The sequence below is a fragment of the Argentina anserina genome, chromosome 5 (assembly GCF_933775445.1).
Source record: "Argentina anserina chromosome 5, drPotAnse1.1, whole genome shotgun sequence".
In the NCBI taxonomy this organism is placed as follows: domain Eukaryota; kingdom Viridiplantae; phylum Streptophyta; class Magnoliopsida; order Rosales; family Rosaceae; genus Argentina; species Argentina anserina.
Genome location: NC_065876.1, coordinates 14,449,189 through 14,465,426, shown reverse-complemented (window position 1 = coordinate 14,465,426; position 16,238 = coordinate 14,449,189). Strand labels below are relative to the sequence as shown.

General features: G+C 37.1%; 2 protein-coding genes across 2 annotated transcripts; both read left to right on the top strand.

The window, feature by feature from the left end:
* The first annotated feature begins 4,092 nt into the window (after positions 1 to 4,092).
* On the top strand, positions 4,093 to 4,602 carry LOC126795569 (uncharacterized). The gene has a single exon (XM_050522381.1). It carries the CDS (start codon positions 4,093 to 4,095, stop codon positions 4,600 to 4,602), a length of 510 nt encoding a protein of 169 aa, XP_050378338.1.
* A 1,575-nt stretch (positions 4,603 to 6,177) lies between these two features.
* On the top strand, positions 6,178 to 11,863 carry LOC126793205 (E3 ubiquitin-protein ligase ORTHRUS 2-like). The gene is made up of 9 exons (XM_050519661.1): positions 6,178 to 6,692; positions 7,714 to 8,246; positions 8,369 to 8,494; positions 9,069 to 9,168; positions 9,297 to 9,358; positions 9,429 to 9,531; positions 9,697 to 9,841; positions 10,095 to 10,309; positions 10,577 to 11,863. Exons 1-9 carry the CDS (start codon positions 6,255 to 6,257, stop codon positions 11,531 to 11,533), a joined length of 2,679 nt encoding a protein of 892 aa, XP_050375618.1. The 5' UTR covers positions 6,178 to 6,254; the 3' UTR covers positions 11,534 to 11,863.
* The last annotated feature ends 4,375 nt before the right edge of the window (positions 11,864 to 16,238 follow it).

Genomic DNA, 16,238 nt, shown 5'->3' with positions numbered 1-16,238 from the left:
GAATGATTGAGGTATGACCTCAAACTTGATTTCTCTTCAAAATGAAAGAAGAAGAAATCAGATAATGACTCAGATTTGAATTTACTTCTTATTGGGAATGAGTGAGATAGCTGTAGATATAGTTACTTCCTCCAGACATTATGAATTAATGGAGAAGGAAGATTAAGATGAAGTTTTACGGAAGCAAGATTGCATAAACATGTCCTATGAGGAAACCTGTTCTAATCCAAGATGCGGAGTAAAAGAGATAGGCCATGAAACCTTCTCCAATACCATGTTGAATTTTGAGATGAAACAAGAAGATGAAAGTTTAGAGTTTCAACTCAATTTTATTTCTCTTGATATATTTCATGAATAAAGTAAAACTACACCTACTGATATATATATATACACACAAAACGAGAATGTTAGAATTACTCCAAGACTAAGTAGCACACATATGTTGACTACACATCACACGGATGTAGACTAATTGATTCTTTAATTCAAACACACATCAAATATCTTCAATATATATAGTCTTGGTTTCTATCATTTGAGGCTTTAGTTACTACAAAACCATTAATTCCTTACATCTAGTTATTTTGAATATTACATAATTCTTTGTGTTCTGTTTCCAGGGATGCAGTGGGGGAGAGTGGTAGATAGTAGTGGATTAGATTCAGAGTGATCTACAAACATAGTTGGCAAAAGACACATTTCATTTGTGGCCTTTAATGGGGTGGCCAATGTAAATGAAATCACATAACCAAGCAAATGTGGCTTCCCTACAGAGTATAATAGCTGGTTTAGGTAGGGAGGGACCACCATGATTTCTCTTGGATTGTAATTCTTAGTTTATATTTATATACATTACTTTTCTAAAAAAAAATTGAGAGACATTTGTGATAAAAAAAAATTGAGAGACGACGGTGATACAAAAAATTGAGAGGAAAAATTCACCAGTAATAGTGTAATACGTGGCCGAATCGCACGAATATAAGGTTAGTGAAAAAGAACGACCAAATCAAATACAATGTAAACCAAAAAGCAACTAAAAGGAATAAAAATAAATTTCTCCAAAGCTAAAGGCTTGAATAATTATTGATTAAGCTTGCATACATAATTGATAGTTTGTTGTAGGAAGTCCATATTTGGTGAAGTCCACATGTGTGTAGAATGGAGTCTTGAAAAAAATGGGTGTTGAATAGAGTAGCTCACTTAACATCTACATGAATGCAAGAATCTCGAATATTTATATGGTACCTCTAGAGCGCTACAACTACCAAACAATTGCTCTCTTTGTATGACAACAAAACAATAAATATCTATGTAGCACGGACATGGACACGAGTGTCCGTATTGGACACAATACGATACGCAGACACGGCAAATTAAATTTTTTTTGGACACGGACACGTTATGGACACGCTAATTAAATATTATTTTTAATTTATATATATATTTTTATTAAAAAATTTTTTTATAAATTTGAAAGTATTTAGATGTATATATATATGTCAAAGTGTGCATTAAAATGATGAAAATATAACTTGTTGGAATGACTAAGCACTTGATAAGTACATTGGATAACCAAAGTTCGAATCCTACCACAAACATTTTTACTTTTATCACAGGTTTCTCTCCTTATATATTAAAGTGTGCATAAATATAACAAAAACTGAATCTGTTGGAATGATTGATGAGTTGTTGGGTGCTTTGGATGACCAACGTTCGAATCTCACCATAAGCACTTTCACTTTTATCATGAATTGGTGTGTGTCCACGTGTTCGATGCAGATACTCGCGTGTCCGGGCCGTGTCTATTTCCAATACTCGTGTTCGGGCGTATTCAGACGTGTTCGCGATACTGTAGATGAGGGACGTGTTCGTGCTACCTAGGTAAATATACACTCGAACATATCAGTCATTCTTACATATCACATGCATTAGTTCTTTATTTCGGTTCAGTCATAAAAGACAAAACACATGTTATCCGAAACAAAACTTGACTTACTAAAAGAAGAAATAAGGAGTGTCGATTGAAAACGGGAAGTGCAAATTTCAGTTAACATAGTATAATATTGGATGTTTACAAATTAGCTTAAAATGATAGTTGAGTTTATTAAAATCGTCGAGAAAAAAGGAATTAGAGAAAAGGAATTAGAGAAACCATACTCAATTCACTAGACAATGTTAATGATACTATCTATCGTTTCTCTCTACCCTAGCCGCTAGGGTTTCTCAGATCTTGACAAAATTCACAACCTATCAACCATGGCCAATAAAATCCCTCGCTCTCCTCACGGTGCTTCATCCTCTTGGAGTATTGCCCTGTGGAGGATGTTCCTCTTTTTGATTTGGTTACTTGGGTGGTGGTTTAGGGTTTGTCGGCGAACTTGAGATACAAGGAAGCCCTTATGTTCATCGGAGAGTCTCTAGGTAGGGTGGAGAATTAGGATCTTGCGGCTTTATTTCATAGGGAGGCAAAACAACATGTCCTGATTCACTTTGATATCAAGGACCGTTTGAGATCTTGGATGCTCTTTGAGGCGTCAGACTCTCTCAAGGCGGAACTGTCTTAGATTTTTGAGAAATTCAAAGGTTTATGCCAGCGTTGTGGGTTGTTTTAGGATGATGAGCTCGGTTGTGATGAGTACTTGATACATGAGAGGGCGGAGTTGATGCAAGACTTGCCTTTGAACATTGCAGGTCTCTCCATTCATTATGATGATTCTCCGGCTAAATCTCCACCTCAAGCTGAGCAGGAGAAATCATTTGAACCTATGCCTAGCTTTCCAAAAGTGGATTATGGGCTCCTCTGAGGCTGAGATGATGCCTGAAGATGCTGGGGTTGTTACTACCGAGCTTTCCCTAATTCAGGCGGGCTTTATTTCTTCTTCTTTGACTCTGATGTTGGAATAAGTTGGTGAGGCTAGGGTTTTTGTTTATTCCCAAATGTCTTTGGGAGCTATGGGTCCGACGAATTTTAAGTCGGTAGCACCGGTATCTAATCTTCTTAAGCGTCTTGCTACGACTGAATTACCTCGTCCATAGAAGAGGTATTTTCAATCTAGGGCTATTTCGGTGGAAGAAACTGTATCTTTGGTTGTACAACATAAGAATGGAAAAGCTTAGGGTTTCTCCTAAGGCAAAATGTAAGCCTCACCGCCCTAAGGGTAGTACTAACCGGCCGAAGGCTGCTAGAGAGTTGGTTATGGATGAGGCCGGGACTTCTAAGGTTTCTGGTAGGACGATGGCTGCAAAGAAGAAGACCATAGCTAGTATGTTTGGGGATATGAAGATTTCTGATATAGTGCTTGTGGAGAGTCCGCTAGCTATAGGTGACAAGGATACAGTGGTTGTTCCTCTGATGAGAATCTAACAGAGCAGGAGAGAGCCCCCTCTGCTATCTCTGCATAATTTGAATCACATCGCATTGATACAATGGTGTGGTTGTTAAAATTTATTCATGTCTTCTACATCATATGTATCATGTTATTTTGTACTTCATGACCATGAAAAAGTGGATGAATCTTGACTTGTTGGCTAGTTTTATCTAGATGGTAGCTAGTTGTTAGCTAGTTTTACTTATGGATAATTGTTTATTGAGTCAAAAGAGGTGGCTCTTTTTGTCGGCCTTCGGGTGTATTAACTCAGTTCTGCCTGCTGAAATACAAATGAGTTGACGTTTGATTTAAAAAAATCACTAGACAATGTTTAGTTTCTTTTGAGTAAATGTTGTCACTGTATGTTTGCTTAATCATATACCAGAATGTCATGTAATTTTTCAAAATTATGTTTGCTTAAATCTCGATCTCTCCGTAATACTTTGTGAGTATTGAGATAATTACGGAAACATTGATAGCTCTTCACCATCAAAAATACCTTAAAATTTGGAAGCTATCAACCATTGTTAAAAATACATTTATCTCACAAATAAAACATTAGACAAGTCGACAAGATTCTAGCAGAGGGAGAAGCATAAAGGAAAGAAACATAAAACAACCTCCCTTCTTCATCCCCAGGAGAAGAGGAGGACAAAAAAAAATCGAGCTTTTTCCTCTTTGATTCTTTATTTCTTCATCTAGAGTTTGATAATTTTATAGGGATATGGGAACTGAGATTTTAAGGCCACATGATTGTCTGATCGAGCGAATCAGATCTAATCGTTCAACGACACTGTTTTCACAACCAGTGAGTTATAAGTACTACGCAAATGGGCCCATTCATTTGCAAAATCATAGATATAGAAATTCAGCCGTACGAGCTGAGCAGAAGAGGCTAGAGTCGGCTACGTTGGTTTCTAAGAGAATTGGTCGGTCGAACTATGATGCTTTGATGAAGGCAAAGAATGTGATAATTTTGAGACGAGGAGAGCCGTTGAACCGAATGAAGAAGGCAACGAGCGACAACCAATTAGAGAGATTTGGACAAGGGCGAACGATGGTGCCTAAAAAGGCGGGGATTGTGGATTTGAAATATGCTGGATCAGCTTTCGCGATGTCGCCAGAGCCGAGCTCACTACCTCTGCCATCGTTCTCGAGGAAGAAGAAGCATGTGTCTAGGAGCTTCGATGACTCAGCAACCATAAATCTAAGGCGTTTGCTTCGGCTCGAGTGACGTAAAATTTCAGATGTCAATATTAATTTGGAGGATCCGAAAACCGAAGGACACGAAAAAGGCTCTGAATGGATTTTGGACCCAAAAACATTATTGAAGCTATTTAGTTTTTGTCTCTCAACACATGATCATCACTAGTTTATCCAGGTTTCCAGGTCATATTTGTTCTTCCTTTTAACAATGAGACAAATTAGGAGATTGTGGGTAAAGACGAGGGTGAATTAGTAATTACTACATTGTGGTGGTATTTATTTTGGGTTATAAGAGGTTGTTGAATAACTGGGTGAAAGGGTAAATTTGGGACTTAAGATGCAAGGGAAATTTGAGCTAAAAAAACGCAACAGTCAGAAAGGGTTTGATGTATAATATTTGAGAAGTTTTAGGTCTGCGACAATTTAAGAATTTGAAATACGGTTCATGTAACTTTTGTAGTGTTTATGATTATGAATATCTGAAGGGCTTTTTCTATATTAGAAAAATATAAGAGATCGATGTGCTACTTCTTGCAGTATTTAATATGTGCCTTGTACATGAATGAAGCTGTTAATGCTTGGGACTTTGGGTGGAATATATATGGCAGTGTTATTGACACACCCTATAATACAAAAAAAGAAGAAGTAATTTTCATGGGATGATTCAATGTGTCCAAATAGTAATATAATTTGGGCTAAGGCACTGTTAAACGATGTCATGCTCCCATTAATCCATTCATCACAATGATATTTGGTAATCGATCTCATCATTTACAAATACGGATCGATTTGTAATAATCCTTCATTTCGTGCCTCAAGTCTCCACACTGATGCATGTCTTAGACATAGTTTCATATTTACACTATAACTTTTTAAAGAATCTTCCATGTAAAACGTCAATCTTCATATATATATATATATATATATATATATATTACGTGTGAACGGTTTAGATTAGAGAAAATCACATATATATATACACGGTGACCCTAAATATAAATTATATATGGCTAAGATTACATCATGTATCATATAGATAGTGCATACATAATTTTCTGATAATTTTTACCCCAATAAAAAGGAAAAATATATTGTACATAGACACAAAATAATAGCAAGCTTAGCTTTCCAGTATAGTTCTTCGCTCCGTATGCTAAAACCCTATGATACACAGACAGTACATACAAAATTTTCTGATAATTTTTTGCCCACTACAAAGAAAAATATTTTGTACATAGACACAAAATAATAGGTATTTAGTCATTGTACCCATAAATATTGGGAAATGGGCAAAATATATATTTACTTTCCTAAAAAGTTAAATTATAATCAGACAGAGAAGGAAAATATTAAAATAGGAGCGCAATCGCACCACCCAATGAAAAATTCCAAAGCGGGAATCTCCAAATATTCAAATTCCAGTCAACCAGTACAAAATTGCTCTTGACTATCACGACGTGGGGCAATCATTCCACAAACCACATCAACTCCACGTACACCACACCGTACCTTATCCCTCCCCAAAAATTTGAAACCCCCAACCAGCGTCTCTCCCTCTTCCCTCTCTCTCCTTAAAAAACCCACTCACTTATTTTCACCCAAATCCCAGTTCTCTCTCTCTAACTTCTCTCCGGGTTTCCCTCACCACCCGGCGCATTTTATCTTTCGCTCTAAACGGCCATGGCGCACGTTAGCCAACTGCCGTGCGACGGCGACGGCGTCTGCATGCTCTGCAAGGCGAAACCTTCCGACGAGGAAAAGCTCTCCTGCAAGACCTGCGTCACTCCCTGGCACGCCGCCTGCCTCGCCCCCTCCTCCCGCCCCGAGACTCTGGCCGCGACGGCGCAGTGGGAGTGCCCCGACTGCACCTCCATCTCCGTCGAAGCTCCGGCCGTCAAGTCCAGCGAGTCCGGGGACCTAATCGCGAAGATCCAGGCGATTATGGCGGATAAGTCACTGACGGAGGAGGAGAAGGCGAAGAAGCGGCAGGAGCTGATGAGCGGCAAGGCGGAGGTGGAGGAGGAGAAGAAGAAAGGAGCGAAGAAGGATGTGCTTGATGTTCTGGACGGAATTTTCAACTGCTCTTTCTGTATGCAGCTGCCGGAGAGACCTGTCACGGTTCGTAGTCCTCTCTCTATTTGTTGCTCTTGTTCTTACTGCTTAGCTGATTCTAATTTGATATCGTAATCACAAGTGTTCGTTGCGAAAGTTTCTAGATCTGAAGATTACGCTGCAATGAAATTAAATTGTTTGTGCATTTGTGGTAATTGTGGTGATGATCTCTGGTTGTATTACATTTGTTTCATTTATTTTTGATTTTAATGAGTGATTAGATATATTTGTGTTTATCTCTGGCTGCATCTCTATGTTTCTTCGAGTATGTAGTGAACTTAAAAGGCGAGCTACGCAGATTTGTTTATCGTTATGGTTTCTGTGCTAATTTTGCCATTTTCGGGTCTAAACTGATGTTTTGCGTCGTGTGCTTGTGTTAGTACTGATGCTTATGCATCTAACCGGTTTAGTTCCCGGAACATGGATTTGTGAGTTCCTTAAATAAACGCAAATAAAGAATTGGTAATCAAACTACAGTAAATTTTATTCTTCTTTAGCTTCTGTTGTGTCCGTTTAAAGAAATGCCGTAGCCCATAGGCTGGTTTGATAGTGCACGCCTGTTTTGTTGTTTTATTCACTTTTTGTTCCCTCTGATCCGGTATTTGGGGCACTGTGGTCCGGTCACTTTTGCTGCTCCTTTCGTACAATCTTTTCTTTAAGTGCTTACTTTGTCGGCAACTTAGCATTCTGAGCTTTTGAAAACTTGGCATTCTTACTTTGTTTCTGAAATTTTGTCAGCAACTTGGCTTCCTTTTTTGAAAACTGCCTTTTTTGTTTTACCATGTGCCAATCAAGAAAATCGTGGTGTTTTTTTTTTTTGCTGATATGGACATTCTTGTTGTTCCGTATGGTCTTGTTGAGTTATAAGTTATCAAACCAACGAATTGATCAGGAGAATTTTAAATGCAGGCCCATATGATTCCTTCCCTCTATGTTTTGCACTCTCATAGCGTACTGCTGTGATAAATTGCCGTACATCTACACTTGAGTTACATTAATAAGATCTATTTGTGTGTCTTGCTTTCAGACACCATGCGGCCACAATTTCTGCCTGAAGTGCTTCCAGAAATGGGTTGGGCAACGAAAGCATACTTGTGCAAAGTGCCGTGCTCCAATTCCCCCAAAGATGGCAACTCAACCCCGTATCAACTCTTCCCTTGTAGTTGCCATACGTATGGCTAAGCTTTCCAAATCACATGTTAATGGGGGGCCTGCCAAGGTATATCATTACATACAAAACCAAAACAGGCCTGACAAAGCCTACACTACTGAGCGGGCACAAAAGACTGGAAAAGCTAACGCTGCAAGTGGAAAAATATTTGTCACAATACCGTCTGATCATTTTGGACCTATACCTGCTGAAAATGATCCCGAGAGAAATCAAGGTGTCATGGTTGGCGAATGTTGGGAGGATAGGCTGGAATGTCGGCAATGGGGTGCACACTTTCCCCATGTTTCTGGTATAGCTGGACAGTCTAATCATGGTGCCCAGTCTGTTGTGCTTTCAGGAGGGTACCTTGATGATGAGGATCATGGAGAATGGTTTCTGTACACAGGAAGGTCTCCATGCTTCTCTTTTATATTGTTTCTTCTATTTTGTTTCTCTTGAATATTATTATCTTTTTAGCTCCAACATTTTATGCTTCCATTTTTTGTGTTGCTTACATGATTGTGCATGGCAGTGGCGGAAGAGATTTGAGTGGGAACAAGCGAACTAATAAGGATCAGTCCTTTGACCAGACATTCGAGAAATATAACAAGGCACTCCAAGTCAGTTGTCAGAAGGGCTATCCTGTAAGGGTGGTAAGGTGAGTATAATGCTCAAAGCTCTATTGCCATTTTATGATTTTTTATATATATTTCTAATCACTTAAGGTCATTCATACCCACAACGTTTGTTTGACCTCGCTATCTTGTTTTGACAAATATGTATAGCAAACAATGCTTTGCAGTTAGATAATCTTCTTTAGGCTTAGCGATTGATCTCTGATTTTTCCTTAGTTGGGTGGTTCTTCGTAGTGCTGTAATTTCCTATTATCGCCTCAGCTTAATAAAATTGCAATCTGTTTTGAGTACTTTTCCCATTCTATCGGCATTTGATATATCTGGTATTAAAGTGATTTAGCTTCAGTAGGTTGGATGCCTATTATTGGGCAATAAAGTGGTGGCATTCTTGTATTAGAGGTTACATTGATCTGTCCCATCAATCAAATAATATATGTGGTGGTCTTGGTGAAACTTTTTGTTTATTGTCCAATCTCGGTATTTTTCGTTTTGGTTTTAGAGGTATGCATACATCCTTTCTTATGAGTACAATAGCGGTTCTACTAGAGGTTCTCTGCACTAATGTTCTGAATATTTACTCTTCCATGTCCTAATTAGATCGCACAAGGAGAAGCGCTCCTCATACCCCCCTGAGAAAGGGTTGCGGTATGACGGAGTTTATAGAATTGAGAAGTGTTGGAGAAAGGTGGGAGTCCAGGTAAATATGCGCTAACCCAGACATTTGAGAGGCTAATATAAGCCATTTTGTTTTGTTTTGTTTTTGTTATTTGCCAAATTTCATTACATTACTGAACAATATATATATATTTTTTTTGGGTTTGATAGGGTTTTAAGGTCTGCCGGTATCTTTTTGTCAGATGTGACAACGAACCTGCACCATGGACAAGGTATGTTTAAGCTTGTTTGTACATTCTTCCTAAAATACTCTTCTTTGCCTGATTTCAACATGTACTACAGTGATGAACATGGAGATCGGCCTAGACCATTACCTGCTATACCTGAGTTGACAAAAGCCACAAACATTACAGAGAGGAATGCAAGTCCTTCATGGGACTATGAGGTAAGCTGATTATGTTTACTGGTTTTAATGTGTCAAACTCAGAATACATTGTGGGTTACTTCCCTTTTTTCCTAAAACATTTGGTTGCAGCTTACTGCCTAGGTTAATGCATTCTCCTTTATTCCTTATTTAAATATAGTCAATTTAATGGACTATTTTTATCAGGAGAAAGATAGCTGCTGGAAATGGATAAAGGCACCACCCATGAGCAAAAAACCTGTTCAAGCTTTAGATCCTGAAGATCGGAAGAGGTCAAGGACCATGATTAGGAAAGCACAGAACATGAGTGTAAGAGAGAGGCTCTTGAAAGGTTTGTGTGTGCGTGTAATGTTTCTTTGCTATTGGGTGATGTGTGTTACTAAAAACCTTTACATAACCATATTTTTGAAAAAGTTTCCAAATAGAAGAATGCCATGTAAACCGGTTGCTGATGATTGTATTCAGTCTCAATTAATTGAGATTCAGTTAAATGGCCTCAACTGTAATGAAAACCTAGTCTGACGTTTTGGTTGATTGTAAAATTATTTACTGTCATGCTAACATTTTTCCACCTCTATTTGCAGAATTTAGCTGCCTTATTTGCCGCCAGGTAATGACATCACCTGTTACCACATCCTGTGGGCATAACTTCTGCAAATCATGTTTTCAAGGTGCTTTTGCTGGGAAGAGTGTGGTGACAGAAAGAAACAGAGGTGGAAGAAGCCTCCGAACTCAGAGAAATGTACTGACCTGTCCTTCTTGTCCGACTGATGTCTCTGATTTTGTTCAAAATCCCCAGGTTTGTCTCTTCTGCGTGTTGCATGAATCTGGAAATAGAACAATTTTGTTTTAATTTTTCTTTATCTGATTGTTTGGAAGATAGTAGATCAACAAAAGTAATATAATCTTGTAAGAACTGACTGCCTTTTGGAAATTGTAGCCTTAATTATCCTGGTCTCCTCGGCACAGAAGAAAAAATGTATAAATAAAACTCAGATTCATGTCGGAATTTCTGTAAACAAATTAATTCAAACTTTACATTAGCTTGTGGATTTGAACCTGGCAGGTGAACACAGAGATTATGAAAGCAATAGAGTCACTGAAAGAAGAGGAAGCAAATGCGGAGCCAGCTAATGAATCAAGTGAAGAAGTGGACACTCCAGAAGTGCCTGAAGAACCTGCTGTGATAGTTGGTGAGCAGACTTCTCCAGCAAAATGCAATCCCACAGGCAGTCCCAAAAGACTGAAAGTTGATACTGGTAATGACTCGCCAAAGAGCGATATTGTGGAGGTAAATGAAATTTCTGCTGTCCAGACTGTTGGTGTCACTGGAGATATTGAGATGGAAATTGCCAAGGAAAGCAATGAAGTACATGATCCTGTTGAGGAACTTGGTAAGCCAACTGGTCGAGCTGGCCAAGGTGTTGGAGCAAAGACCAGGGGAAGGAAGAAGGCTAACGAAGCTGAGAGTGAAGAGAACAACTCACCATCAAGTAATGAAGTTTCTGCTGTTCACGCAAATGGTGTGAATGGAGATTCTGATTTAGATATAGCCAATGAGACCAATTCAGAGTTGGTAATTGCTAAGCAAACTGATTTAGATATAGTCAAGGAGACCACTTCTGAGATGGATATTGCCAAGGAAAGCAATGAGGTACAGGCTCCAGTGGTTAAACGTGGGAGGAAAGCTGCTGGCCAAGGTGTTGGAGCGAAAACTAGGGGAAGGAAGAGGGCCAAAGAAGCTACGAGTGAAGAGGACGGCTCATTACCTAGTACTGAAGTTTCTGACGTCCTGACTAATAATAGCAATGTAGATTCTGATTTTGTTATGGCCAAGGGGGGTGGCAATGAGCTGCAGGCTCCAGTGGCGAAACGTGGGAAGAGAGTGGTGAAAGCTGCTGCTGGTCCTGCTGGTGAAGGTGTTGGATCAAGGACCAGAGGTAGGAAGAACGCTAGGGCAGCAGTGAGTGTAGAGAATGGTTCACCATCTAGTCCTCTCCATGTGGATGCGGATTTCGAATGATTGCTATCGAGGAAGGAAGTGTGAACCTTGGGGGTTTTTTTTTATGGGTAAGTTATGCTTTTGGGTACCTCAAGGTTCTTTTGAGGATTAATAGCACAAACTTTTTTAGTGCTGCTGGAAGGTTCTTTTTTGAGAATTGCTTACACAGGTAGCTGGCTTAATGCCTGATAATGTAATGCAAAACCAGTTGGTAATCTTCATGGCAATGGAGTACTTATATTTGATGTAGTAAATATATTCTCATTAGAGTGATATGCCTCTTGTATAATATAAACTATTACAAGCCTTGCTTTTGTCAGATTTGATCACTCTAGGAAACTACGTTAGAAGCTTGTGTTTTTGTACAACTCTTAGTGCAGTTTATCTTCGTGCCTTAGTGAATTGCTTAGTCACCCTTAGTGCCTTAGTGATTTCCCGGTGTGCCATGTTGATGAAACTTGTGCTGAATCTGCTATTAGCTGGAGTCCTGATAATAAACTAGTTGCTTGTTACTGGATGCTCTACTTCTGATTGGATCCTCCCTCTACATTCATCTGTTGTTTTATTTGTTCATAAGGTGTTTCAACTTAGAATTTAGGAAACATTACTGTACCACTAATATTGCTGAGACAAGCTAACAACTTAGATGATGCTGTATAGAAACTAAAATCACAAGGAGAATCGTTGTAATCCTCACAAGTAACCTACTATTTGCTTTTAGTTTCCATACTCTGGGACATTTGTTTCTTGTTTTCGCTTGATGTTTCATTTATCTGTAACTTATATGTGAGTTTTCTCATGTCTTAGCATCGGTCCTGGGATTTTAATATCCCATGATGATCCAAAGATGCCTTTCTATAAGTAAGCTCATTAGTATCTAGATGTAGAAGGTAATCAAGCTCGTGAAATGTTAACGTTCTCCTCTGATAAATGTTATGCAAGTGGCATCCCAAATAATCTTTTGCTTCTTCGTTCGCGAAGGGCTTGAAGATCTAGAGGCTTTGATTGCTAGGAAACTCTGATTAGGAAGAACCAGGAGAAATCATTCTTCCTTCTTTGATTGCTATGAAAATCAGATTAGTGGTCGAAAGGGTTTTATCACTTTATGGTTTACACACATTACAGTGGAGACTAGAAAAGGCGAATAACAAAACGTCTGGCTGTGGTTTTCACATTTGTGTTTGTCATTTCAGGAATTCAGGTCATATTGACGTTACTGTTCCAGAAATTTCTTATTTAGGCAGATATATTCAGCAAAAATACCTTTGCTGATTACTTATTTGCTTTCTGTACTCAAGTAACGTGATTCCTTAATGAATTTAATTCCATATGTGCAATAGCAATAATGTGATTGGTGTTATATAGTAGATTACATTTTGAATTGGCAATCTGAATTATTTGGTGTAGATTTATCATAAGGAGTCATCCAGACCCTATATATACACTAGGTTAATGTACTGATGCATGTACAATACAGAGCTGGCATGTACGATAGACGCTTTTCCTTGAATTGGTAGTTGGAGATGAGCTTTGGTCGGTCAATGATTTACCAAAGACTAGGTAGCGAGTTGCATCTCATGTTAGAGGTTTTGGTAGATCCTTGGTTCGATTAGAGTTTGGTTTCCACCACAAAAGGTTGATGTTTATATATGAACTCGCTCGTTTCCGAAGACGACTTCTAGTCGGTTAATGATTTACCAGAAAAACATAGTTATTAGGGAGATTTCAACAAACAGTATCTCAATTATTGTTCATTCTAACTTTTAGTATCTCATTTTTGAAACTATCGCATTGGTAATTCGAGTTTTTATTTCTGCATAATTTTAGTTCATTCGGTCAATTAACACCGTTAGTAGTTTTATTTCCCACCAATTTTCAAGAGTATTTTTTATCACTTTATTTTCCATTGATTTCAATTTTTATTTCCCAACAAATTTAACTCCATTATTATTTTCAATGATTTTTATTTATCTAATATACAAAATTTAATGGAATAGCTCTTAAAGTGTTTACCATTGTTTTGTAGCCTAATAGTTACCTCCAAAAGGAACAAGGCACATGGTTCTGATTCTGGTGCAAGCTCTGCTGCTAGAGAAGACAACCCCACCTAGAAGCAAAAAATCCTAGCTTTTAATTAGTTTATAGCTAGCATTTTCTATCATTTAAACCAAATGTTATATAAATATTTTCTTTTGCTTTTGAAACATTTAAATGCCTATGATAGAGCTTTTGAGCTTAATATTGTAACATTATGGTTGTTGGTTGATGAACATATTAATATGAAATATATGTGGTTTATTTTGTAATTGCAAAATTCTTGTTTGTAATAGTGGTTCCCATGATGTTGTTGATAAGGCTCTAGATAGGCTACACCGGCTCCTACAGACTCCGGGTTCGACACTTTTATAAACAGTGGGATGGTGAGATTTGAAGAAACCCAGGTGGAATTTGAAGAGATCAAGCAATATAATAATTTGTCCAGACTTTTATTGATTCACAAAATCCACATAATTTAACCGATTTTGAAGATTTATCACTATCCATAAAAAAAATTAAGCTAGTTTTTTTGTCCAATAAAGTATGGTAACTGACTAATGTGTATTAACATATATATCAACTATAAACTCATGATTACGTGATAAATTGTTTCACCCCAGATGGACTCAAGTATCTAGGTTGGCTATATGGGCTATTTGACCCTCTTATGGGTGATACCGAACGTGGATTTCCATTGCTTTGAAAAATTTTCTATGAAACTAATTTTGCTATAAGTCTTGACATGGATTTCTTGGTTATGCCTACTACAAAAAAAAAAAAAATTAAAGAAGCACACATTTTAGGAGTAAATAAAAGAAAATACTTCAACTTTACTCTATCAACCAATAGGTTTCAAGAAAATAAGGAATTTTCTACAATACCTCCATATTTACAAAATGGACAACAAAATTGTTGTTATTGTGGCAAATAGAGTGATTGTTTGAGTAATTTTAGTTCTGTTAGTTACAATTACTTCACATACAACATTTTTACATGTACGTCTATGAAAAAATGGTTGTGAATGTGGTAAAATTATTTAAGTAATATTGTGACTTTGTTCTCAAAGTTGTTATGTTAGTCCAAATTAATTGTAATTTTTGTTCAAAAAGTTGTAAACTATATGGTATACATCAAGGTGCCCAAGACAACCCACGGAAAATAAGAATAAATAAATTTTTCCTTGAGAAAAAAGAATATATAAAATATTTCAAAAGTTGCATGGTAAAGAAGCAGATGTTCATGAAATAAAGATATGATTTATTATTCTCATTTGTTGTTACTTGTTTGATCGTCATAGTTTTCATTTGATTGGAATTTTCATTTTGATCAATATTGGAATGTCACCTGCTACTTCAATAATAATACAGACTTCAACATCAGCTGGAAATGTCATGGAAAGGTACTGGAAGCTAATTTGGAAAACCAGTATTCCACCAAAGGTTCAGTTTAGTTTGGAAGATGGTGTAGGGTTTCTTACCAACTCAGAAGAATTTGTAGGTGAAATATGTTCCTATATGTGATGTCTTTTGTTTGTTTTGCAATAAATATGTGGAGGATGATGTCCATTTATTTTGAAATTACAAGTATTTTGCTCGATTTGGACTCTATATATGTCCTCTAACTTGAATAGCCGAGCATACCTAGCTAGAACCCTAAGTGATTCATTGACATGTTGGATATGGTTACTGGGTTATAATTGGAGTTGTATTTGGAAAAGACGGATTCATGTATTGTGGTAGAAGGGTGGGTTTGATGCTCGGTGGGTAAGTTGTTGGGTAGTACATTAGCTGCTAATGATCGGGAGGCTAATATAGTGGTAAGGGTGAAAGAAAAGATGACGATAGTGAGATGAAACTTTCCCCTAAAGGTTGTTTGAAGATTAATATAGATGTAGCTTTCCAGTGTGCAAATAGTTGTGGGGGTATTGGAGTGGTAGCTCGGAATGACAATGAAGTTTGTGTAGCAGCGTTGGCTCGCCCATTTGAGCATATTTCTTCGACGTTACACATGAAAACTGAGGCTTTATATAGGTTGGTCTCCTCCTTGGCATTCGAGAGGGATGGAGTGACGTTATTGACATGTTTTTTTTTTACTTAACTTCATTAATCTTAAGAGAAATTTTATTCACACATCTCTAGTTTTTAGATACGCATCCCTTTTTTCATGCACCATACATTAGATGTTATATGTATGTTAAATTACCAAAAAATACATTCAGTTTTTGAAGTACAAAACGTATGTGACATAGTTTGCATTCACAATTTTTTTTACATCTATTACGAATGGAAGTCATATAATGGATCATAAATAATTTCATTTATATTAATTTATTTTTCCTTTCTATGTCTACTACAAATGGAATTATATATAATAGTTCATAATTAATTTACTTTAAATTATTTAAATTATAATATGTTGTTTTATTACTTTAACTCAATTTGAAAATTTTATTAACTAAATCAGTTGCAAACTTCCTCGCGATTGTGAAAAATTAAGAACAAAATATTAAATGAATGATTTTATGATGAATAAATTAAATTGAGAAGAATATATGCATTATGTTTATGTTGTTAATCTTCAACATTGAACAAATAAAATGTACTTAAAAGGTTTTTCAAAATTTTATGTATTTTTTTTGTTTTTGTTTTTTGTTTTAAATGGATGTTGTGCGTGTAATTTAGAAGAAATT

Excerpts from the sequence above, each read along its gene's own strand:
- LOC126793205 (XM_050519661.1), top strand. The coding sequence starts at position 6,255 with ATGGCGCACGTTAGCCAACTGCCGTGCGACGGCGACGGCGTCTGCATG. Across the intron at positions 8,495-9,068 it reads TATCCTGTAAGGGTGGTAAG|ATCGCACAAGGAGAAGCGCT; the intron begins GTGAGTATAATG and ends TGTCCTAATTAG. Across the intron at positions 9,359-9,428 it reads GAACCTGCACCATGGACAAG|TGATGAACATGGAGATCGGC; the intron begins GTATGTTTAAGC and ends CATGTACTACAG.
- LOC126795569 (XM_050522381.1), top strand. The coding sequence starts at position 4,093 with ATGGGAACTGAGATTTTAAGGCCACATGATTGTCTGATCGAGCGAATC.